The 20,193-nt window shown below is 47.4% G+C and overlaps 2 protein-coding genes across 3 annotated transcripts; one reads left to right on the forward strand and one right to left on the reverse strand.

Moving 5' to 3' along the window:
* The first annotated feature begins 420 nt into the window (after positions 1–420).
* Positions 421–8,329, forward strand: LOC110071541 (uncharacterized). The gene is made up of 4 exons (XM_072988524.2): positions 421–1,145; positions 1,840–2,573; positions 3,407–3,533; positions 4,269–8,329. The coding sequence occupies exons 2-4, from the start codon at positions 1,854–1,856 to the stop codon at positions 5,084–5,086; spliced, it is 1,665 nt and encodes a 554-aa protein (XP_072844625.2). The 5' UTR covers positions 421–1,145; positions 1,840–1,853; the 3' UTR covers positions 5,087–8,329.
* A 1,659-nt stretch (positions 8,330–9,988) lies between these two features.
* On the reverse strand, positions 9,989–19,762 carry LOC110090641 (uncharacterized). Of its 2 annotated transcripts, none has more exons than XM_072988506.2 (6): positions 19,686–19,762; positions 17,452–18,405; positions 16,516–16,642; positions 15,068–15,670; positions 14,088–14,222; positions 9,989–11,641 (listed from the first exon to the last, which is right to left on the reverse strand). In XM_072988506.2, the coding sequence occupies exons 2-6, from the start codon at positions 18,214–18,216 to the stop codon at positions 11,085–11,087; spliced, it is 2,187 nt and encodes a 728-aa protein (XP_072844607.2). In that variant the 5' UTR covers positions 18,217–18,405; positions 19,686–19,762; the 3' UTR covers positions 9,989–11,084. The 2 variants fall into 2 exon arrangements, with proteins under 2 accessions (XP_072844607.2, XP_072844606.2); XM_072988505.2 differs by lacking the exon at positions 19,686–19,762 and adding an exon at positions 19,588–19,676.
* Between the last annotated feature and the right edge of the window lie 431 nt (positions 19,763–20,193).

The raw sequence follows: 20,193 nt of genomic DNA on the forward strand, positions 1-20,193 counted from the left end.
AGGAAACATTTCTCTTCAGGCAGACTCTTCCTTAGTGACAGACCATCAAGGAGAGGTTTTAAAATGCGATGGCTTGTTTCTTGCTTCTAAATCTGCTTTTAGCGAGGTTTTGACTTAACATTTTTAATATAAAGTTATTTATTATTTTTAAATATTGGAATAATTTGTTTTCAGCTTTTATTATTGTGTTTTTATTGTTTTATTGTGATGGGGACTGTCTTGGGCCCTTTTTAAGGAGAAAGAGAGGTGAACTCTCCCCCCCCCCCCAATATTTGAAATAAAGAAATTACTATTTCGAACCAGCAAGCAAGTGGTCACACCGGAGCTATGGTAGGGTCAGCCCTTTCCCCTCTCCAAACAGTTGTGTATTAACAGCTGAAAGAGAGAGAGAAATTCTAGAGGTAAATAAAATTCCAGGCCCCAAAAATGAGAAAGATGAAAAGAAAGGTGAGGAAGGATTGAAAAGTAGGGGAGGAGATTTTATGTACATGATTGTGGTCTGAGCATTTACAGATCATTAAGGTAAACTGAGATGGGAGTGAGTTCCTTATTTTAAGATTGTGAGGATCATAAGAGTTCTTGAAATATAATTACACATCCCACAGCCACACAATCCTAATTTAATTAACAAAACCCATCACTCAATCGTCATTGAAATCATGCCCGCCTTTACATCATTGCTCGAGTTCACATCAAGTTCAAAGGCGATTGCGTGGCTGCGGTTTTGTTCGGTTCGTTTATTGATGAAATCATCCTTTTGGATCATCCTGTTGGGAATCCTGTGGCGGGATAGACCTATTCACAACTCTCGGTCTCTTAAGGCCGTTTTTGACTCATTCAGACGATTTGTTCCCCACCCAGCAGCCAAAGAGGTCTCAGGGTCGATTTTTCTACGAGCGGCTCGGAAGGGGTTAAAGAGACAGAGTTGGAATTCCTAGAGAAACCCCCCTCAGGGATGAAAGGGAGGAGGGGCGGATGCGAACCCGGAAGACGGTCCTTTCCTGCTTCCGGTTCTCCCGCCTGGCTCGCTTGGTAGAGAAATCTGATTTTGGGATATTTTCTCTCTTGGTGTCCAGGTGTCGGGAGGAAGGGCAGGAGCCGCGCAGGCAGCCCGAAGGTTTCGGGGCAAACGCTGCAAGGAGAGGGTGAGCGGAAGGAAGGGGAGAGCCCCAAAGTGGGCGAGGCCACGTTGATTCCCACCAGAATAAAACCCACCTCTGGCCTCAACCGATGGGCAACACCTTAAAAAATTGGGAAAGGGAGTAAGAAAGGCAGGAAATTCTAAATGGGTGGTGCTATGAAGTCATAGGGGGTTTCACTCAAAGAAAATTCTAGGTGGGAAAAAGAAAAGGAAGGAGGGCAGTCCTTGGAAGTATAGAAAACAGAGTCCAAAAGGAACTTTTGAGCATTTTTTTAAACTTAAAATTTATTTAGGGGGCTGTGGAAGGTCCCCAGAGGGCCACATGTAGCCTGTGGACACATCTTGCTCACCATGATCTACGTCACTGGTTCTTAAACTTTGTTACTCAGATATTTTGGGACTGCAACTCCCAGAAGCCTTCATCATCACCTTTGCTGGATGAGATTTCTGGGAGTTGCAGTTCAAAAACACCTGAGTAACAAAGGTTAAGAACCACTGATCTACGTGATCACAAGGCTGCTGCCATTAGACAAGTGGCAATCTCTGTGGAGAGAAGATGCCCTCCGCTTTCGGCCATGGCAGCCACCGAGAAATGGCATGGTCCCACATTCCCCCGCGGGGAGACATTTCTGTTGAACAGAAACACAGTGGGATGGAACGGGTTTCTTCTGCTTGTAACCCTCCGCTGTAATTCACAGAAACGAAGGGAATAATGATGGAGGAGGAGGAGGACCTGAGCAGAGCTGAAGAAGGGAAGAGAAAAGAGGTGGGACTGAGAGGCGACCACGCTGTTCAGAGCAAGAGCGAAGGGGAGCTTCGTGCTGAGATGGCTCTGAAGCCCATCAAGCAGGAGCCGGAGGAAGAAGAACGGCAGCAGCGCTGGGAGGCCCAGTGGCAGGAGTTCCTCAAGAGCCTGCAGGCCCCCTATTTGGGAAGGAAATACCCTCAGCTGCCCCCTTCCCGCTTAGGAGAGGGTCCAACTGCATTTCAGTCCCTTTTCCAGGGAACGGATCAAGCCAGCTCTGGTCCTGGAGGCGAGTGTGGGATCCAGAACCTGCCAAGCCGGACGAAAGAAGCCCACAAGGTCTGGGGCGTCAGCCCGGATTCTTCTGCAGCAGTAAAGGAAGAACTGGATGAGGACGACTCGATCGTCTCGGAGGTGCATCGTAGACGCTTCCGGCGGTTCTGCTACTGGGAAGCCGAAGGGCCGCGAGAGGTTTGCCGGCAGCTTCTGCAACTGTGCCGTCAGTGGCTGAAGCCGGAGACGCGCAGCAAGGAGCAGATCGTGGAGCTGATCACGCTGGAGCAGTTCTTGAGGGTCCTGCCTGCAGAAGTACAGAGTCGGGTCCGACAAGGTGGTCCAGAGACCTGCGCCCAGGCGGTGGTTCTGGCTGAGGATTTCATTCAGGAGCGGGAGAGGAAAGAAGGGCAGGTGGGTAAATCATGAAGACCCAAAGGAACCTGGACCAGTTCCATCACTATCTCCCTTAGGTTACGTGTCCTATGCCTGTCTCCGAGTTGGGGCCGAGGCAGCCTGTCCCCGTAATTCAAGGTGAAACAGGAGAATGGCATTGTTCGTGAGCTTCAAAAAGCAGGTGGTTGGTGTCAGACATCTTAATGTGTGTCAGTTTGACACACAGTTGCATTGGTTGATCTTTGCTGGTGGTGATAAAAAATAGGTTGAAGAGAAGGTATTGGTTTTGTGGTGTTCTTGGGCAGTGCTCTGTTTGCTACACGGAGCCAGTTCTACCATTAAGGAAGGAGGAGGAGCCCCCTCCCCCCGGATAGTAGATGCTGGGAGCTGATGGGACAGGGAGCTTTAGAGGACAGAACTATGGCTGTGTGCAGCTTGACCTGCATTCCAGTGGTCAGGCACTTCGGGCCAGGCCTCCTCTGCATCTCCTGAGAATACTTGCTGCCTTCAATTGTGATGGTCAAGTAACATTTGTCTGCCCTTGTGGTTGGTTTCTGTACCTGGAATGGGAGGAATGATCACAGGCAACATAATATACGTATCTTGGAGCAGCGCTGATGTTGTTGATAAGGAAATGAGTCACAGCCTTCCAGTAGAGCACACGCTTCTGTGTTCTAGCTAGTCTTCCATTCCCAATACTTCTGTAGATCTCTCCAGGCCCTAAACTGCCACTATCAAGGACTGGACCTCCCATATCTGTTCTTTAAGTATGGGCTCACACAGGTAAATCACATCTTTGATCTCTCTACATGATCATTGTATAATAAAGTTCACTTCCTTTTCCCTTTCAGTATCTGGAGCCTTTTGAAGAAGTGATCATTCATTCCCCCAAGACAGAAGAGGATCCATCAGATGCTGAGGAAATGCAGCTCACCACAAAAGCTGAATTGGAGAGTGATGGGGACACAAACATGTTCAGTAAGTATGGGCCATAGATGTGCCTGGTGCGTGGGAGTATAATGCTAAATGTGGTGGCATGCAGGGGTGGCAGTCTTTTAGACATTTCCTTGTTAAGGTCAAAGGTACCACACTGAAACAATGACTCAGAGTACTATAAAGCTTTATAACACCTTTTTGTAGTTTGAGTCTATGGCCTATCCCAGCTGACATTTATCCCTGAAAGAGTTACTTTCAGTGTGAGATCAGATAACCTAATGAACAATATCAATATCCATCTGGTTATCAAGGTTTAAGTATTTAAACAATCAAAAGGTTAACTGATCTCCCACCCCTCCATTGGAAGGCACACGTCTGTGTTCTAGCCAGGCTACTGTGCCCAGCTAGAATTTTCCATACTTCAGTACTTCTGTAGGTGTTTCCAAGGCCTAAACTGGCACTACCAAGGATTGAACTTGGAGTTTCTGCTCACAAGGCATGGCCTACCGTATGTAAATCAAATCTTCCCTAGCAGCAGAGAACTAGAACTATAATAGGAGAACTTTCCTGCTAAATCCTGCTTCTTAAATCCAGTGCTTTATTCTAGGTTCTTTAGAATTACATATATTGCATCTATTTTATCACATTGACTTTCTCATCTATCTTGTGTTTCTGTCATCATTTCTAAAACCCTAATCTTTTCCATTTAAAAAGACTGACGTGCTTCCGGTTCATGCTCTGATTCTCTTGTTTCTACTCTCTGTCCACTCCCCGTAGGCAATGTGGCTGTGAATGAAAACCAGCCAGAGAGGCATGAATATGTTGCAGCCACTAGGATGACCCTCGAGGAGCAGAATTTTCATCCAAAAAGACCCCAGAATGTTAAAGAACGTGAAAAATCTTTGGAGAAAGCCACCAGGACTCTTTGCCAGGTACCTATCGTAGATGAAAAGCCTGTGAGTCAACAGAGACTGGAGCAACCTCAAGAAAACCTTCCAGGAAAGGCACCAGTGCAAACCACTGATGGCAAGGATGAAAATGATAGAAGCATAAACCAAAGCCGAGAGAGGATCTCTGAATGTATACCAGGAAAGATCATCTCAGAATGGGAGGAAAACTTTGGGCCAACCCTTGCAGGTGCTGCCAAGACACCATCATACGAATGCTCGTACTGTGGGAAACGGTGGCCGTGTCCGTCTCAGCTCCGCCGCCACGTAACAGTCCACACGGGCGAGAGGCCCCACAAGTGCATGGACTGTGGGAAGAGCTTCAGCACCAGCTCCAACCTCGGCCAGCACAAAAGAATGCACACCGGAGAGCGGCCGTACAATTGCAAGGACTGTGGGAAGAGTTACCGCCGGCGGGCCTCCCTGGTCCAGCACGAGAGAGAAGCCTGCCAGAAAGGAAGCCGTATAAGTGCGCCAGCGGTGGGTTACGTCGTCTTGGGAAACTGCACTTTGCTGTGTATGAAAAAATCCACCCAGGGGGGGAGAAATCGTGTCATTGCTCCCAAGGGGGGAGAAACCCCCCTGGCCGCTCAGCCTTTAAGCATCTTAACGGGATACCCACAAGAGAGAAGCCCCAGTGGAGATTAGGACTAGTTTAGAAGATTCTTGCTGCAGACAGAGCCTCGTTCAAGAAAGAGAAGTCTGGAGAGGAGCAGGATGTCCTCAGAGTATGACGGAAAGTTCATTGGGCAGCCATCAGTTGCAGGAAACCAACCACACTGTGTGACAGTCGAGTGTCAGGAACTCTTTTGAGGTCTAGCTCATTCGACAGCCGCGAAAGAAGGGGCTTGGACAAGCCTGGAGGAAAGATGCCTCCAGAACCAAAAGAACAGAAGGAAGCTACCTCTGTGGTGCGACGAAAAGGCTGGGTGTATTTACGCTCAACATGTTTCTCTTTGTGAAACATAAATTGCATAGAATAGTACATCCCCTCTAAAGAAGGGTCTACTCTTGAGTCTTTTAGAACCAGATTTTTTTATTTTATTTTTAAAGGAAAACGGGGGGGTGGAGGTGGTGGAACCAAAGTAACTGCGTGATCTGTGAGTAAAACAAAATTCTAGGTCTAGGGATAGCTTTATGGGGTTGCCTGAATGTAACCAAACATTAGTGCCTCTTCCAAGTGGAAACAGACATTGAGCGGGGAGGGGCCGTCAACGGCTGCCTTTGTTTTTCACTGAAGCGACAATCTCCCTCCTGTAAGACAAGCCACATAGTGAAAGAACATTATCTCTGGCAGGATTTTGGGACTTCTTCATTCTTCCTCAGTCCGTCCCCCCCCCCCATTTCTATCTCCTATATGCCAGAGGAAATATTCTAGAACAGTGGTTCCCAACCTTGGGTCACCCCGGTGTTCTTAGACTGCAACTCCCAGAATCCCTGGCCAGCACAGCTGGTGGTGAAGGCTCCTGGGAATTGCAGTCCAAGAACACCTGAGTTATCCAAGGTTGGGAACTACTGGTCTAGACTCAAACTCCCAGAAGCCTTCACCACTGACTGGGATTTTTGGGAAAAGCACTCCAAGAACGTCAGGGGGCCCAAGGCTGAGAACCACTGTTCTAAGGAACTAGAAAGCTTTGTTTTGTTTTGTTTTAAACATTTTTGATCCAAAATAAGATACTGCTGAACTCGGAACTTCCTTTCCAACCATCCCAAGAAGAGAAGGAGTGTAGCTTCCCAGTCCTGGCCCATTTGACAGATGGGTAAGAATCATGGGAATTGTAGTATTGAGTAGCATCCAGAAGGCTACATGTTCTTCATCCATGACATGAGAGCTGCCAAATCAAGCACAGCTCAGCTATAGATGCCGGGATTTTCCAAGAGCCTCAGTTCTGGCAAGGCAGAGCCGGTATGATCCATGCCATATGACTGATGGATCTTTTCGCTTTCAAGGTGGGTGGAAAGAATGGGGAAATGTAGTCCATGTGAGGAGCAGAACTGGATGTTCATTTAGACAGTAGAAATGGTAGCACTTATGACATCAAGCCTTTGCCAAGACGTGCAAATTCTACCTGGGACTAGAAACCAGATAAATATTTGAGCGGCTCAAAAATCTCTTTGATCCAAGAGAACAAACATGGCAAGGAAGCTCCGTAGCAGGCTTTTGTCAGAGAAGCAAGCTCTTTAAAAAAAAAAAAATTGCCTACCTGTTATGAGAAGGAGGTGGGCAAGAGAACTTGGTTTAAGGAAAAAATGGGGCTGTTGTTGTTTCCTTAATTTTATTTAGTTGCAATATTTTTAGTCCGCCTTTTAGAAAAGGACCTAAGGTGGCTTACATCATTAAAAGACAATATTTAAGAACAAAACAATGAGTATACAAAGGTGGCATACCTCATTAAAAGGCAGTATTTAAAGCTAAAAACCCAAGTATAGAAATATTAAAAAGGAACAAACAAATAAAGTGGTGCCTCGCTTAACGAGCACACCATTTAATGACGAATCTGCATAGCGACACGTTTTTTGCGATCACTAATGCAATCGTATTGCGATGTTTTGAATGGCAAAACATTGCATTGTGATGATCGTTAAGCGTTTCGCTTACCAATCTTCACATCACGATGTTCTAAAAACAGCTGATCGGCGGTTCCAAAATGGCCGCTGGAAAAAATGGCCACCCGCTCCATTTTACCGGGCAGCGAAAATGGCGGCTGGATGGAGGATTCCCACATAGCGGTGAGTTTTTCCCCGATAGGAACGCATTAAATGTGTTTTAATGTGTTCCTATGGTTTTTCCCCCCGCATAGCGATGAATCCGGATAGTGATGTTTTTTTTGGAACGGATTATCATCGCTATGCGGGGCACCACTGTACTACTCTGAGAAATGGGAAGCACAAACAATACTAAAAACACAGTCAAAGCAGTCAGTCATTGAGGGAAAGCCTGCCTGAAGAGAAAGGTCTTCACCTGCTTGAAGAAGGACTACAAAGATGTGGCCAGCCTAGCCTCCAGTGGGAGGGAGTTCCAAAGTCTTTGGAGCTTCAACACAATATCACTTGGGTGCCCAATCCCAAATGCCCGTTTTGACAGCGAAGCTTTTTACTAGAAGATAAACGTGCGGGAAACAGGCCAGCTTTTGTAGCCAAAATCGGCATTTTTTTTTTTTTTTGGTAGCCATGATGGGCAATTCTGTTGCCCATCAATTACGTGGGCCACCTGTCCAGAGCAGAGGTGGGGTGCTGGCGGTTGCTCCATACATTCTGAGTGAAACGTCCTGGCTGTTAAGCCAGGTTCGTGGGTCCCTATTCCCTGAGATTGAGGGGCCAAAGCCTAAGATCAGGAGGACGGGGTGGACTTGCATACCAACAGAAGAAAAGAGAATGAGACAGAGAAGGAGCTTGGCCCACACCGTCCCATAAATACTATTAAAGGTAACACATGTATAAGTGTCTTTATACTGAGCCAATAAATCTCAGTGCCAGCTGATCCTGTGGAAGAGACGGGGGGCCCCACCAGTAAAGCTACCAGACCGTGTGGAATCAAATGTCTTTTCCTCCAATGCCCCTCACCCTGAGACTTTTTTTTTGACTGGGTGCCTTCCCCCATGACTTCAGCCAGTACCATGAGACTTGCCGACACTCTTAGGCTGTAAGAGTGTGACTGGCCCACAATCACCGGATGAGTCTTGTGGCTCTGTGGGAATCTGTCAGGGCCCAGTCCAGCCCTCTTAAGTGCTCCACCACATTGCCTCTAAATGAGGGTGTGTTTGTGTAGTGGGGGTGGTGGTGGTAGGTGAACAGGATCTGGAGGTCCAGGGTCATAAACGGCTAACCCTCTACTTCAGAAAAGTGGTCCTGTAACCTCTTCTCAACAATTTAAAAAAATCTGAAACAGTCCCTTTGTGCTTTCTAGTGTCTAGAAGTGTTTGTAAACATTAATTTGTGGGAAGGGGCATTCTCAGGGAGATCTCCTCAGTAATACCCCTGACTGCTGGATCAAGCTAAGGGGGCATCTAGTCCAGCTTCCTGGATCTCACTGTGGCCCCACCAGAGGAACACACGAGCCAAGACGAGAGACCTCTCTCCTGATCCCCCTCCCCTGAGAGAGAGAGAGAGAGAGAGAGAGAACTGTCTTCACACCATTTTTAGACATCAGATTCATTGTGTCAGAAAATTGATTATTCCGATACGGTTGCATCAACACATTTCAAGCTTTCTCTCCCTATGGATTGCTTGGCTTTGTGTAGCAGTTTTCTGGCTTGCCAAAGAAAAATGCTCAGTGTGATGGGTATTTTTCCAGAATCAGGCTTTGTAAATATCCTGCAGAGGCCTAATTATGAATGGGCAATTAATCCCATGTAGACTGTGCTTTTATCACACTGATTATGGAGAATCATAGTGTGGGGTGCACCAAAATCCTTCTGGGAAATCCTGCCAGATGAGGGAGAAAGCCAGGTGAAAATCTTCTGTCCTGTTTGTTGGAAAAAACCTGAACCGTCAGAGTTATCTTCGCACCATGATGTTGCACAAGAAGGAACGGGCTGACAGGGATCATATATATGCAAGAAGATATACGTGTGCCATAGTGTTTTCTATCTACTGAAGATCCAAAGAGTGTCCAACATGATTCAAAATCTAATATAATGCTTTAGGAACAGAGCTTTGAGAATGTAATGAAAGCTGTAAGTAAATAAGTACAGTGGTGCCTCGCTTAACGGGCGCCCTGTTTAACGACGAATCCGCATAGCGATGAAGATTTTGCGATTGCTTTTGCAATCGCATTGCGGTTCCCTATGGAGAAATATTGCTTTGTGATGATCGCAGGAAGCGCTTTCCCCCATCATCTCAAAGCCCCGCCGATCAGCTGGGTGAAAATGCGGGCTTCGGGATGATGGGGGGGAGCACTTTCCCCCATCATCCCGAAGCCCTGCTGATCAGCTGGGCGAAAATGCGGGCTTTGGGATGATGGGGGGGAGCACTTTCCCCCATCATCCCGAAGCCCCGCCGATCAGCTGGGCGAAAATGGGGCGTTTGCTATGATCGCGTGGAAGCGATCATCTCAAACGCCCCGTTTTCACACAGCTGATCGGCGGTTCTAAAATGGCTGCTGGACAAAAAAATGGCGACCGCTGTTTTGCCTCGCTTTAGAGGCACCGAAAATGGCCGCCCCTATGGAGGATTTTCGCATGAGGTCAGTTTTTAAGCCCATAGGAACGCATTAAACATGTTTTAATGTGTTTCTATGGGCTTTTAAAAATTGCTTAGCGATGAAATCCCTGAACGACGTTTTTCCTGGAACGGATTAACGTCGCTAAGCGAGGCACCACTGTACAGTGGTGCCTCGACTTACGGACTTAACTGGTTCGGGAAGATGGTCGTAACTTGAAATGGTCGTAAGTTGAAGCACCATTTCCCACTGAAATGCAATTGATCCGTTCTGGTCGTAACGTGAAATGGTCATATGTTGGGACATTTGTAACTCAAGACACCACTGTACTCTAACAAAGCTAAATGTGGTGCTCCAGAATATAATAAGAATAAATAATAAGAATGAAATAAAGTGTAACAAATATTTATAATAATAATAAATATAAAATTAATACAGAAGTATTGTAAAAGTAAACTAAGTTAGGAAAAATAACTCTCAATTAAGTCAAATTGATGTATCCTGTTTCCCCCCAAATAAGACCTAAGCTGAAAATAAGCCCTAGTGTGATATTTCAGGATGCTCGTAATAGAAGCCCTACCCCCAAAATAAGCCCCCACGGAGTGAAACCCGGGCCTCCACCCTTGTGCAGCAACCAGGAGATGACGTGGCTGCATTTGAATAAATGTAGATTGTTGTACATGACAAAAATTAAACATCCCCTGAAAATATTGGAGCAAAAATTAATATAAGACCCTGTCTTATTTTCAGGGAAACAGGGTAAGTATCTTAATAAACTGTGTAATTAATAGACAAAAGCACAATCAGTTATAAGATAACATCAGCATATGCTAACAATTCTTCACCCCACCCAGCAGTGTTTTCTCCCCTGTAACAATGCTCCCTTTTCATCCCTTACTCTTTGTCCCAGTTATCTTTTCTGGCTGTTATTTATACTTTTATTTCTCCCTACACCTGCAATTGTCAGTAAGTTACAGGGGCTGGGTAGATGGTCAACATTTTTTTTTAAAATGGAAATTCCTGTTTTTACTGCCATGGCAAAACATGGCTCCTTGTAAATTAGGATCTGGCACGTTGCCCTCATAACAGATCAGTGTTATTATTTTGACTAACAGAGCTTCCCATTTGCTAGGCAAGAAGCTGCCCAGAGACAGAGTTACTGAAGGAATAAATTAGGGGCAGAGCAATTTACTGGGTTTGCAAACACCACCTGCTGGTCATCTTAATACATTGCAAAGTTTTACATCTTAATGCAAACCAATTCTTTCAATATCCTTTCAATACAATAATTCACGAAACAATAAATCTTGACACGCCCCCACTCCCCGTGGTTGCGGGTGTGCCTTGAAGGTTTTTCAGCAATCGCTCCTAATTTCGCAAGGAGGGTGGGTGACCCAGGAGACGTCTTGAAATAATTGGAGGTGTACAATCACAGATAGTAGAAGGTGTGCCTGATATGGTACCTCGATTCTGCTTTTCCTGCTGTTACTCTTCTTCATCTTGTCCTCGCGGCTGCTGTTCCTCCGGCTGTTGGCTCGTTCCAGGAGGCGAGCCTGGGGATTCAGATTGAGATTCATGTTCGTACTGATGGGCCCAATCGTGAACAATTCGGCGTACGTGTATCTGTTGAAAGTTAGTCAAACAAGGACAAAGTTCCATCGGCGCACACTCTCTCTGGTGGATGGCAAGCCTCCGGGTGATGTTGCCCAGATGAAAACATTTCAGCTTGCTCTTGGGTTTCTTTGGACTTTCTGCACAATGAAAAAGGATCAGTTTTTTGCACTTGTAATGAATCCAACCCGGGATCCAAGTCTGGCTTCCTCCCACGCGTTTTTTACGGAGAGAATAGATGAATCTTCCAGCTTCGCCGTGCCGGTTAATGAAGTCCGTGCCCATCACATAAATCAAAGCGGCTGCGTATTCCTCTTGCTCCTTGGACGTCATTGGAGGGTTCGTGCCAGCAGAAGACGGAGGGCTAGGCGATGGCGTTCCGTCCGGCTCTTGAAGGCCATGTTCCACATCTGGACTCTCTGACCTGACCCCTACGGGATGCAAATTATTTGTTAATAGCAGTTCACCTCCTCTAAAGGAAACAAGAAATGAGGATATCAGGCCAAACAGAAAAGAAAGAAGAAGAAATAAAGAAAAAGACAAAAACACTGTGGCACCTTGAAAACTAACTGCTATGTTTCAATGCAAGCTTTCATCGGTCAGATACACTTCCTCAGACAGATTTTTGTCCATGAAGGCTTACATTAAAATCGAGCTGTTGGTCTTTAAGGTGCCGAATCTTTTTGTCTTTTTTTTTTTCTTAGTTTTTTGGCCTGATATGCTGGTAGAGACTAACATAGTTCTCTCTTCTAAAATGAAAAGAAATTAGAGGTGAGGGGCTATCTTTAAGGTTTCATCCTCATGAGCCAGAACGGGGGCAACTTGGGGGAGCCCAGACCCATTTTGTTGCAGAATCTGTAGAGCATGAGACCTATTAAGGTCATTATTAGAGATGGGCCTGACTCAAGTGTCCCAACTGCGTACAAAGTGCACCTGGCATGACCCCACCAGTGCTGCACAGACCCATCACCTCACCCCCCACCCTCCCACCCGCTGAGGTGCATGCTGAGCATGCTGGAGGAGGAGGATGACCCCAGTGGCGCAGGGCACAGGGTGAATGGGCCCACCGGCCAGCCAGGAAAGAAGGGGAGGGGTCCATGAGGCCCCTGTGGTGCTCCACGGTACGTTTTGTGTGCCTTTAGTCGTGCCCCTCTTTAGTCATGACGACGGGGTTCCCTGAAGGGCTGCCTATCACGCCTCCATGTGTACCCTGTCCTGTAAAAGGCCCATTTCCTTCTCCTAAAAACTAGTCAAGAAAAATAAATACGTCCCAAACCGTGTGCTGCTTTTGGATATAAGGGTATTTTTTGTATCCCAGCCAATGGGTCAACAGCCACAACAATAAAACAATAACTGTGTGCCACAAAGTTGATCCCAACTTAGGGCAATCCATTTTTTTCAGGGTTTTCTGGACAGAGAGTACTCAGAGGTGGTTTAGTATTGCCCTGGTAGAGACTAAGGCTGGCTTTTCTCCCAGGAAGAAAAAGGGAGACTCATAGGATAATTTTTTTTAAAATTCCCATGCTATTTTTTGCTGAACACGATGCTAAGAAGCGAGACTACCTGTCTACATAGATGATATTCTCTGTTTGTCATCAACTGTGTAGATGGAAGGACACTGGAACTCTCCTAGGCTGTGGAACTCCCTCCCACTAGAGGAGAAGCTGGCCCCCTTTTCACTGTCCTTCTGTTGGCAGGCAAAGACCTTTCTCCTCATTGTATTTTTTTAAAGCTCTAACTTGTTACTTTTAATATTGCAAGCCACCTTGGTTTCTCTTGAAGAGAAAGTCAGAGTACTACCATTACTACTACTATTGGTAATAACGGGTGGGGGAGGTGTTCCAGATAGATGCCCTCTACTTAAAGGGTTTGGGAAGGGCATTCCATTCAATACCAGCAGAGGTAACACTCCTCATCAATGCTTGCAGCTCCATTTTGAAACTTACTACTTTTAATGAAGAGACTTGACACATGGGCACCCAGCTAGAACGTCTCGACTTCTGATGTTTTTCCTGCACCACCTATGGCTTAGAGGTGCCCAGCCTGATGAAGACTGGTATAGAGTGAAAGCTAGCATGTACCCTTGCTCCCTTTGTTTTTGTATCATATACAAAGGCCACACAGTTTTTCTCATTGAATGAATGAATGAATGAATGAATGAATGAATGAATGAATGAATGAATGAATTCTCACTGGGGTTATGAAATGCATGAAGTCCTGTAAAGCCTTCTCCTAACTCTAATCACAATGCTAAACTTCTTTTACCTGCCATTCTTACTTGCAAAAGCCTTTCAGGCACTTCTACAGCTGGGGTTTAAAATCCTGCCAGCCGTGTTGGCTAGTAATAGGGATGGGATTTTCAGATTTCCTTGACTATAGATACCAATTCTGGCAGTTTTGTTTACATTAGAGGCAACTTGCAAATACCTGAATGCAATGCAGCTGCAAGAAAGGCCTACATTGGAAGGCTTTGGGCTTAGCTAGGCCTGGCTCTGCCCAAGCTTCCTGCTCAGAAAGAAAGCTCCCAGCAAGCACTGGGGCAGGAACAGGAAGCTTAGGCAGAGCTAGGCCTAGCTAGCTCTCAAAGTCTTCCAGTTTTCTCCCAGGCGAGTCACACTGAGGTGCTTGTAAACTGCCTTGAAGGTGGGTAGATTTCCCAGAATGTAGAATTATGGTATCTGTAGTCCAGACAGTCCCATTCCCTAGGTAGTAGCCTCTTTTGGCCCTGGGTCTTCATTGCTGGTCATGTTCCCATCCATGTCTCCAAAGCAATGTGATGCCTCTGAGTCATGCCAGAGATGCAGTGTAGGAGGAAGGAATGGGTGTTTGAAAGGAAGAAGAACTTGGCAGATGCTAGAAAGGAAATGGGCTGCTCACTTCTCGTCTCCATCATGAATTTCTGTCTCTTCCTCGGTTCCTCAGCCTGAGAAGCTTCATCCTCAGGTTCTCTCTTGATCTCCTTTGGTCTCTCGGCACTCTCCTCGGGGTCTTGTTGCTCCCTCTTGTGTTCATCTACAGATCAAGGGAACACAAGGCAGTGCAGGATGAGACACTGCAGAAGCAACAGGCCACAAGATGGTACTCCTCCTCTTCCTCCTCCACTTACTTACTCATTATGTTAACCTTGTAATGAGCGACTAAAGCCTTATTTCTGTTATACTGCAAAAGGAGCTTGTTTCTTGTTAGATTACAACTGTACAGTAACATCATTCTGCCATAGTTATAAGGGAAAAGAATGAATTATAAACAATATATAATTTACAGTATATGATTTCTACACATGCACACATGCTGTCAAGGTGGAACCAACTTAAAACAATCAAACCCTGGTCTCTTAGAGTCCTAGTCCATCCACTACATCAGACTGGGTAGCCCAAACTAATTTAGGAGATAACAAAACAATTTTAAAGCAATTATTAGACAACTGGAAGCAGAGGATCCTTTTTAATCCGTGTCAAACCAGCCAGATATCTAACAGTAGTATCCCAATTTGCTTTCTAACCATATCTGCCATGTAAGACAGAAACTTCATGCAACACGATCTTTAGTACAAGATGGAAACCTGAGCCAAAATTAGAAAACTCAATTTCAAGAGAGATGTAAATGTTAAGTCTGCATGGAAGTAATAAAATCAGGTGCCTTAATAAAGGATAGGTGACAGTAAATTCGGACTTTTGGCTGAAGCTGCTGCGTGGATTGTCTCATAGGGGATGTAAAGTGGGAACTCCTGCTGAAACATTTCCCACAGTCCAAGCATTTATATCATTTTTCACCTGTGTGGATCCTCTGATGTGCTTTCAGACCCGAGCCTTTCCTAAAATTCTTCCTGCACACAGAGCATTTATAAGGTTTCTCACCCGTGTGCGTCCTCTGGTGTTTCAGAAGGTCGGATCTCTGGCTGCTGCTCTTCCCACGTTCCAAACAGGTATAAGGTTTCTCTCCTCCCTGGATTCTCTCCTGTGGGTTCCAGCCAAAGGTACTCCCACAGTGTGAACATTTATGGGGTTTCTGGCCCGTATGCGTTCTCTCACTTTCTCCACAACAGGAGCAGGTATACAGTTTTTCGCCCACGTGGCTTCTCTCGTGGGTCACAAGTTTTATGCTGCTGCTGAAACTCTGGTCACAGTGCCAGCACCTGAATGGCTTCTCCTCCGTTTCAGGATCCTCGGGCACACTAAGGGGAGGTTCTTCCCCACAGTCATCATACCCAACCTCATTCTCCTGTTCCTGGGTAGCCAGCCTTGTGATTCCTTCACAGGCACCTTGTGGCTGAAGCAACGGATCCACTCGGGTTGCTCCATTTGGTCGCTCTGCTGAATGCTGGTTATCCTCAGCTCCTCCCTGACACATGGAACCACTCTCTTGGCCTGTTTTCATCGAGGTGGTGAGTCGATCCCTCTGCTCAGGACTGCACACCAAGGGTTGTGTTTCCTTGCTCTCGCTGAGCCACCCGTCACGTGCTGGAGGAAAGAAAAAAGAGAGATAATCCATATCAACAGGCATCATGTAGTTTGAGCCTATTTAGCCATGAGAAATGAAGACTGAGGAGACATATGATAGTACTTTTCAAATACAGTGGCGCTTCGCTTAACGAGCACCCCGTTTAACGACAAAATCGCATAGCGATTAGGTTTTTGCAATCGCAAAAGCGATTGCATAACGATGTTTTGAATGGTAAAAAATTTCTTTGCGATGATCGGTAAGCTGTTTTGCTTACCGATTTTCACATAGGGATTTTTTTCCAACAGCTGATCGGCGGTTCAAAAATGGCCACCGGGGAAAAATGGCCACCAAATTTCAGTTGAATACCAGGAAAAACTCTGTAACTGTTAGAGCAGTACGACAATGGAACCAATTAACTTGAGAGGTGGTGAGCGCTCCAACACTGGAAGCAGTCAAGAAAAATTTAGACATTTATCTGGTAGATATCCTTTAATCTGTATTTCTGCATTGAGCAGGGGACTTGATGGCCTTATCAACCCCAATTCCATTATTCTATGATCCATAGCCTGCATCAGTATCTTCAGTCACTACATGTCAGACCTTCCCTAGGAAGATGAGACAAGACGGAAGCAGGCTGAGAGATCCATTTATCCTCAGAGCCTCTAGGCCGCTCCACGTGATGCTTTGCAGTCCCAATGCTAGCTGGTAAGGGCAGGCAGAAGAGCGAGTAGAGGAAAAAGGACGATGGAGCAAAGGATGGCAGAAGAGAATGACCAGCAAGAATGAGAGAGAAAAGGTGGGAGGGATTGTTATGACGGAACGTCTAGGAGAATTCAGTGGAACAGGACCCAGAGCGCCTTACCCAACAGGGCTCCATTCCCTTTACACCCGTGTTCGCTCTCTGTGGGAAGCCGCAGCTTTCCTTGGCCTGGCACGGCCTCCCTTGCCTCGGGGGAACTGGCAAGGTGCTCTTCAGACGACCCTGTGAGCTGGAGGGAAGAACACAAGGGCGAGTGAGTCAGGTCAAAGCGAGGTCAGGAAGGAGGCAAAGTGTGTTGGGAGGGGAGGTGGCAAAGTTGCATGGAAGCTCATTTCATGGGCTTGTTTGCCCTTTTGTCAGAAGAGAGAACATCGGAGTGGCTTCCCAAACATTAGAAGCACAGCCTGTTTTCCATCAGGTGAGATTATCTATCCATCTAGCCCTAAGCTGTTCACCGTAAGTGGCGCCAACTCTCCAGGGCTTCAGGCAGAGAGAGAGAGAGAGAGAGAGATCTTGTCCCTGTCTTGCTACGTTTTGGACTACCTCTTCCAGAATTCCCCAGGCAGGAAAATAACACAACTCTGTTCAATAGAGATGGGACCTCTCTGACCATCGAGTCAAAAAGCATGTAATCAACAACCCCTTCTAAAAAAGGACAACACTGACTAAAGCAAAGTATCCTGGTTATATACTGCCCCATAGCACCTAAAGCACTCCCTGAGTGGTTTACAGTTCAAATATTCAGTTTATATATTGTCTCCCACTCCCAGCAAGCTGGGTGTTCATTTTAGCAACCTTAGAAAGGCTGAGTGAACCTTCAGCCAGCAACGTGAGATCGAACCTGGGTTGTGAGCAGAGTTTTAGTTGCAGTACTGCAGTTTAACTACTGTGCCACATAACTAGGGTAGGGCACATCTAGGGTTTAAATCCCCACTCCTTCAACCCTAAAGAAAACCATTCCCCTAGACCAGTGCTTCCAAGACCTTCATGCCAGATGTTACTGGACTTCACTTCCAAGCCCATCGGAAAGGTACCCACCTGCCGTTCCCTGATTTTGCCCTCTGGCCTCTGCCTCAGAAGGAAATCCTCGGCCAGACTCACGGCCCGGGCGCAGGTCTCGGCCCCTCTCTCCTTGACCCAGCTCTGCATCTCCCGGGGCAGGATGGCCAAGAACTGCTCCAGGGACACCCGCTCCAGGATCTGCTCCTTGGTGTGCTTCTCGGGCTCCAGCCATTCGCGGCAACATTCCTGCAGCTGCCGGCACACTTCGCGAGGCCCACTGGCCTCTTCGTAGCGCAACCGGCGGAAACGCTGGCGCTGCCTCTCGGCCTTGGCGGGACTGCCCACTGGAGCTCTTTCCTCTTCCTTCCCAACCGGCGGGGGAGCCAGAGGGGTGCTGGGGTCCAGTCCAATCTCCCCAATGAGATGCTCTGGGGAGCCCCACAATCCTTCGGGTCCCTTGTTGGCATCGCTCCCTCCCTGGGAGGGCCCCAGGGACCTTTGAGGGTCATGGCGCGGCTTCTTCTCCTCCGGCTGCTGTGGGGTTGCCCCGACCGAAGGAGGAGTCTGGAGCCTCTGCAGAAACTCTTGCAAGCGAGCATCCCAATTCCCGGACGTCTCTTCCTCCGGTTCCTGTTTCACTTTGTGACCAGCGTCCGCCCAGCTCCTCCCAGCGCTTTTGAGGAGAGCTGCTCCATTTTTGACCTCTCCTTCTTCAGGACCTCCTGAATCCTCCTCCTCCTCCTCCATTTTTATTTCTGGCTCCAAAAACCCAGCAGCTCCTGCCTCTTGCCTCACATCCATTTCCTCTTGACAGGGACGGATCCTTCCCCTCTCTCCCTTTCAGCGGCAATGTCGGAGGGACGCCTCAGCTCTGTGGTTTATTTTCTCCTTCAGGTTCAACCAGCACAAGCGACTCACCTCAGGAGCCTCTTTGCGATTGAGGCAGGAAAGCGCCAAGGCTTCGCAACAACATATTTCAAGGTAACCCACCTGTTCTCATGAAAGAAAAATAAACACAACACCAAAATAAGACAGGGGACCAATGGGAGGGAAGATAAAATTCCTTGCAACCTCTCAATGCCATATTACTTTTATTAGCAATTTGAAAATAGAGCTGATTCTTGCTGATGTTGCCCAAGATCAAAGGCTCACCCCCGCCTTAGCTTCTTTCAGTCATTTGAGGAACATAAGCAGCAGCATCCTGGATTTCCATCAAAGGCCTATCAAACTCGACCTTCCGTTCCCCCAACTGCTCACCACAAGCTACACATTGCCAAAATCAGGCTAGGGGGCCATTTCTGCTACTCATCTCCTCCTCTGGCTGGCCATTCATAAGCATGTCTCCCGAGATCTCCTCAGGATGCCTTGCAGCCCTCGATCCAATCTCTCTGGTGAGGTGCTACCCAGCCCCTTGTGGGAAGTTCAAGACCTGGTTTAGCCCTGCCAACCTGGAAGGGGTTTCCAGCGTGAACCCCATCCACTACCCCACACTCTTCCCTGCTCATCCCCGGACCCTCGATCAATCTGCCTCACTCCCTCTTAAAACCACCAACGGCCTTGGCCCCTTTCTACAGCCTAGTAGAGAAACTTAACTCCGCTATTCCCTTATGTCCGAAATGAAAAAACCCTATATGCATTCTCAATTATAAAACAGGGACATCTGCCAAGCATGAAGGTTTTGAGGGCTGAGAGAAATCAGGAGACTGACGGTGGACCGGAGGGGTTGGGGTGAGAGTCAAGCAGCAGGAGGGACACAAAAGGGGCCGACCCAAGACTTTTTGCCGCCTGAGGCACAGCCCCCCCATTCCCCCACCCAAGCCAAGGGGCCCCAGGATTCTCACTCGGAGGCTAAGAGGGCCAGAGAGCTATTCTTGCTCCCCCCGAGCCTCGCAGCAAAGCTTGCCGTGGCAACACAAGAAAGCCCCCCCCCCCCCGGATCCTTGCAGGCGGTTCGGTCCCTCGGCATGAAAAGCCACCCCCTCCGATCCACCGACCTGAGCAAAGGGACCCCTTTCCATTCCTCTGTCCTTCTTCCCCCCCCCCCCCCCAAAGGAGGCTCCTGCCTGACCCCCGAGGATCTGGAAGGAAGGCTGGCTCGATTGCGACGGAATTCGCTTTCCCTCGCATTAAAAAGCCGCCAGGGAGTCTCCTCTTGCCCTGAACTCAACCCACCTGCTCTCTTCTTCGCCTCCCTCGCCTGGGCGTCCCTTGTGCAACCCTTGTGCAACCCCGGCCGGGCTCTCCCACCCCGTCCCCCGCCCCTCCCTTACCGAACGCCGAGGGATGCCGCCCCGCCCCCCTCGGGAGGAAGGACCGGAAAGAATCTTTCCTCCGCCCTCTACCCTTGCCGGGGGGGGGGGTCGGCCGCTCTAGGCTGCCTGCTCGGTCGCTTTAACCCCTTCAGAGTCATGGCTTTGGCTCAACCAGGTCAGCTTAGGGAGGTAAGTATCCATCCAGACCTAAAAGGAATTGTCCGAGTTATGGGTCCTCCTCCGATCCCCCCCCCCCAGCTATCAGGAACTCGGACCTTTTGGGGATCGGTAGTTCAGAAAAGGAACTTGTCCAAGTTCTGCCAAGTGTCGGCTCCATCTTTCAAAATCAAAACAACTGTATTGCTTAAGATTCAATGATTCATTGTTTAAATGTCTTGAGGCTACCTTTGAATAATGCACCGGGAGTCCTTTATTCATTGGAGATTAATACCTGACATGCTACCAAAACATTTATTTATTTATTTATTTATTTATTTATTTATTTATTTATTTATTTATTTATTTA

Source organism: Pogona vitticeps, chromosome 2, assembly GCF_051106095.1.
Source record: "Pogona vitticeps strain Pit_001003342236 chromosome 2, PviZW2.1, whole genome shotgun sequence".
Taxonomy (NCBI): domain Eukaryota; kingdom Metazoa; phylum Chordata; class Lepidosauria; order Squamata; family Agamidae; genus Pogona; species Pogona vitticeps.

Bases quoted from the DNA above. Each gene is read 5' to 3' on its own strand.
- LOC110071541 (XM_072988524.2), top strand. From the start codon at position 1,854: ATGATGGAGGAGGAGGAGGACCTGAGCAGAGCTGAAGAAGGGAAGAGA. The intron at 2,574-3,406 runs GTGGGTAAATCA...TTTCCCTTTCAG, and splicing joins GGGAGAGGAAAGAAGGGCAG to TATCTGGAGCCTTTTGAAGA. The intron at 3,534-4,268 runs GTAAGTATGGGC...CACTCCCCGTAG, and splicing joins TGGGGACACAAACATGTTCA to GCAATGTGGCTGTGAATGAA.
- LOC110090641 (XM_072988506.2), bottom strand. From the start codon at position 18,216: ATGGATGTGAGGCAAGAGGCAGGAGCTGCTGGGTTTTTGGAGCCAGAA. The intron at 15,671-16,515 runs GTAAGGCGCTCT...TCTTTCCTCCAG, and splicing joins AGGGAATGGAGCCCTGTTGG to CACGTGACGGGTGGCTCAGC. The intron at 11,642-14,087 runs GTGAGCAGCCCA...TGCATCCCGTAG, and splicing joins ATTCATGATGGAGACGAGAA to GGGTCAGGTCAGAGAGTCCA.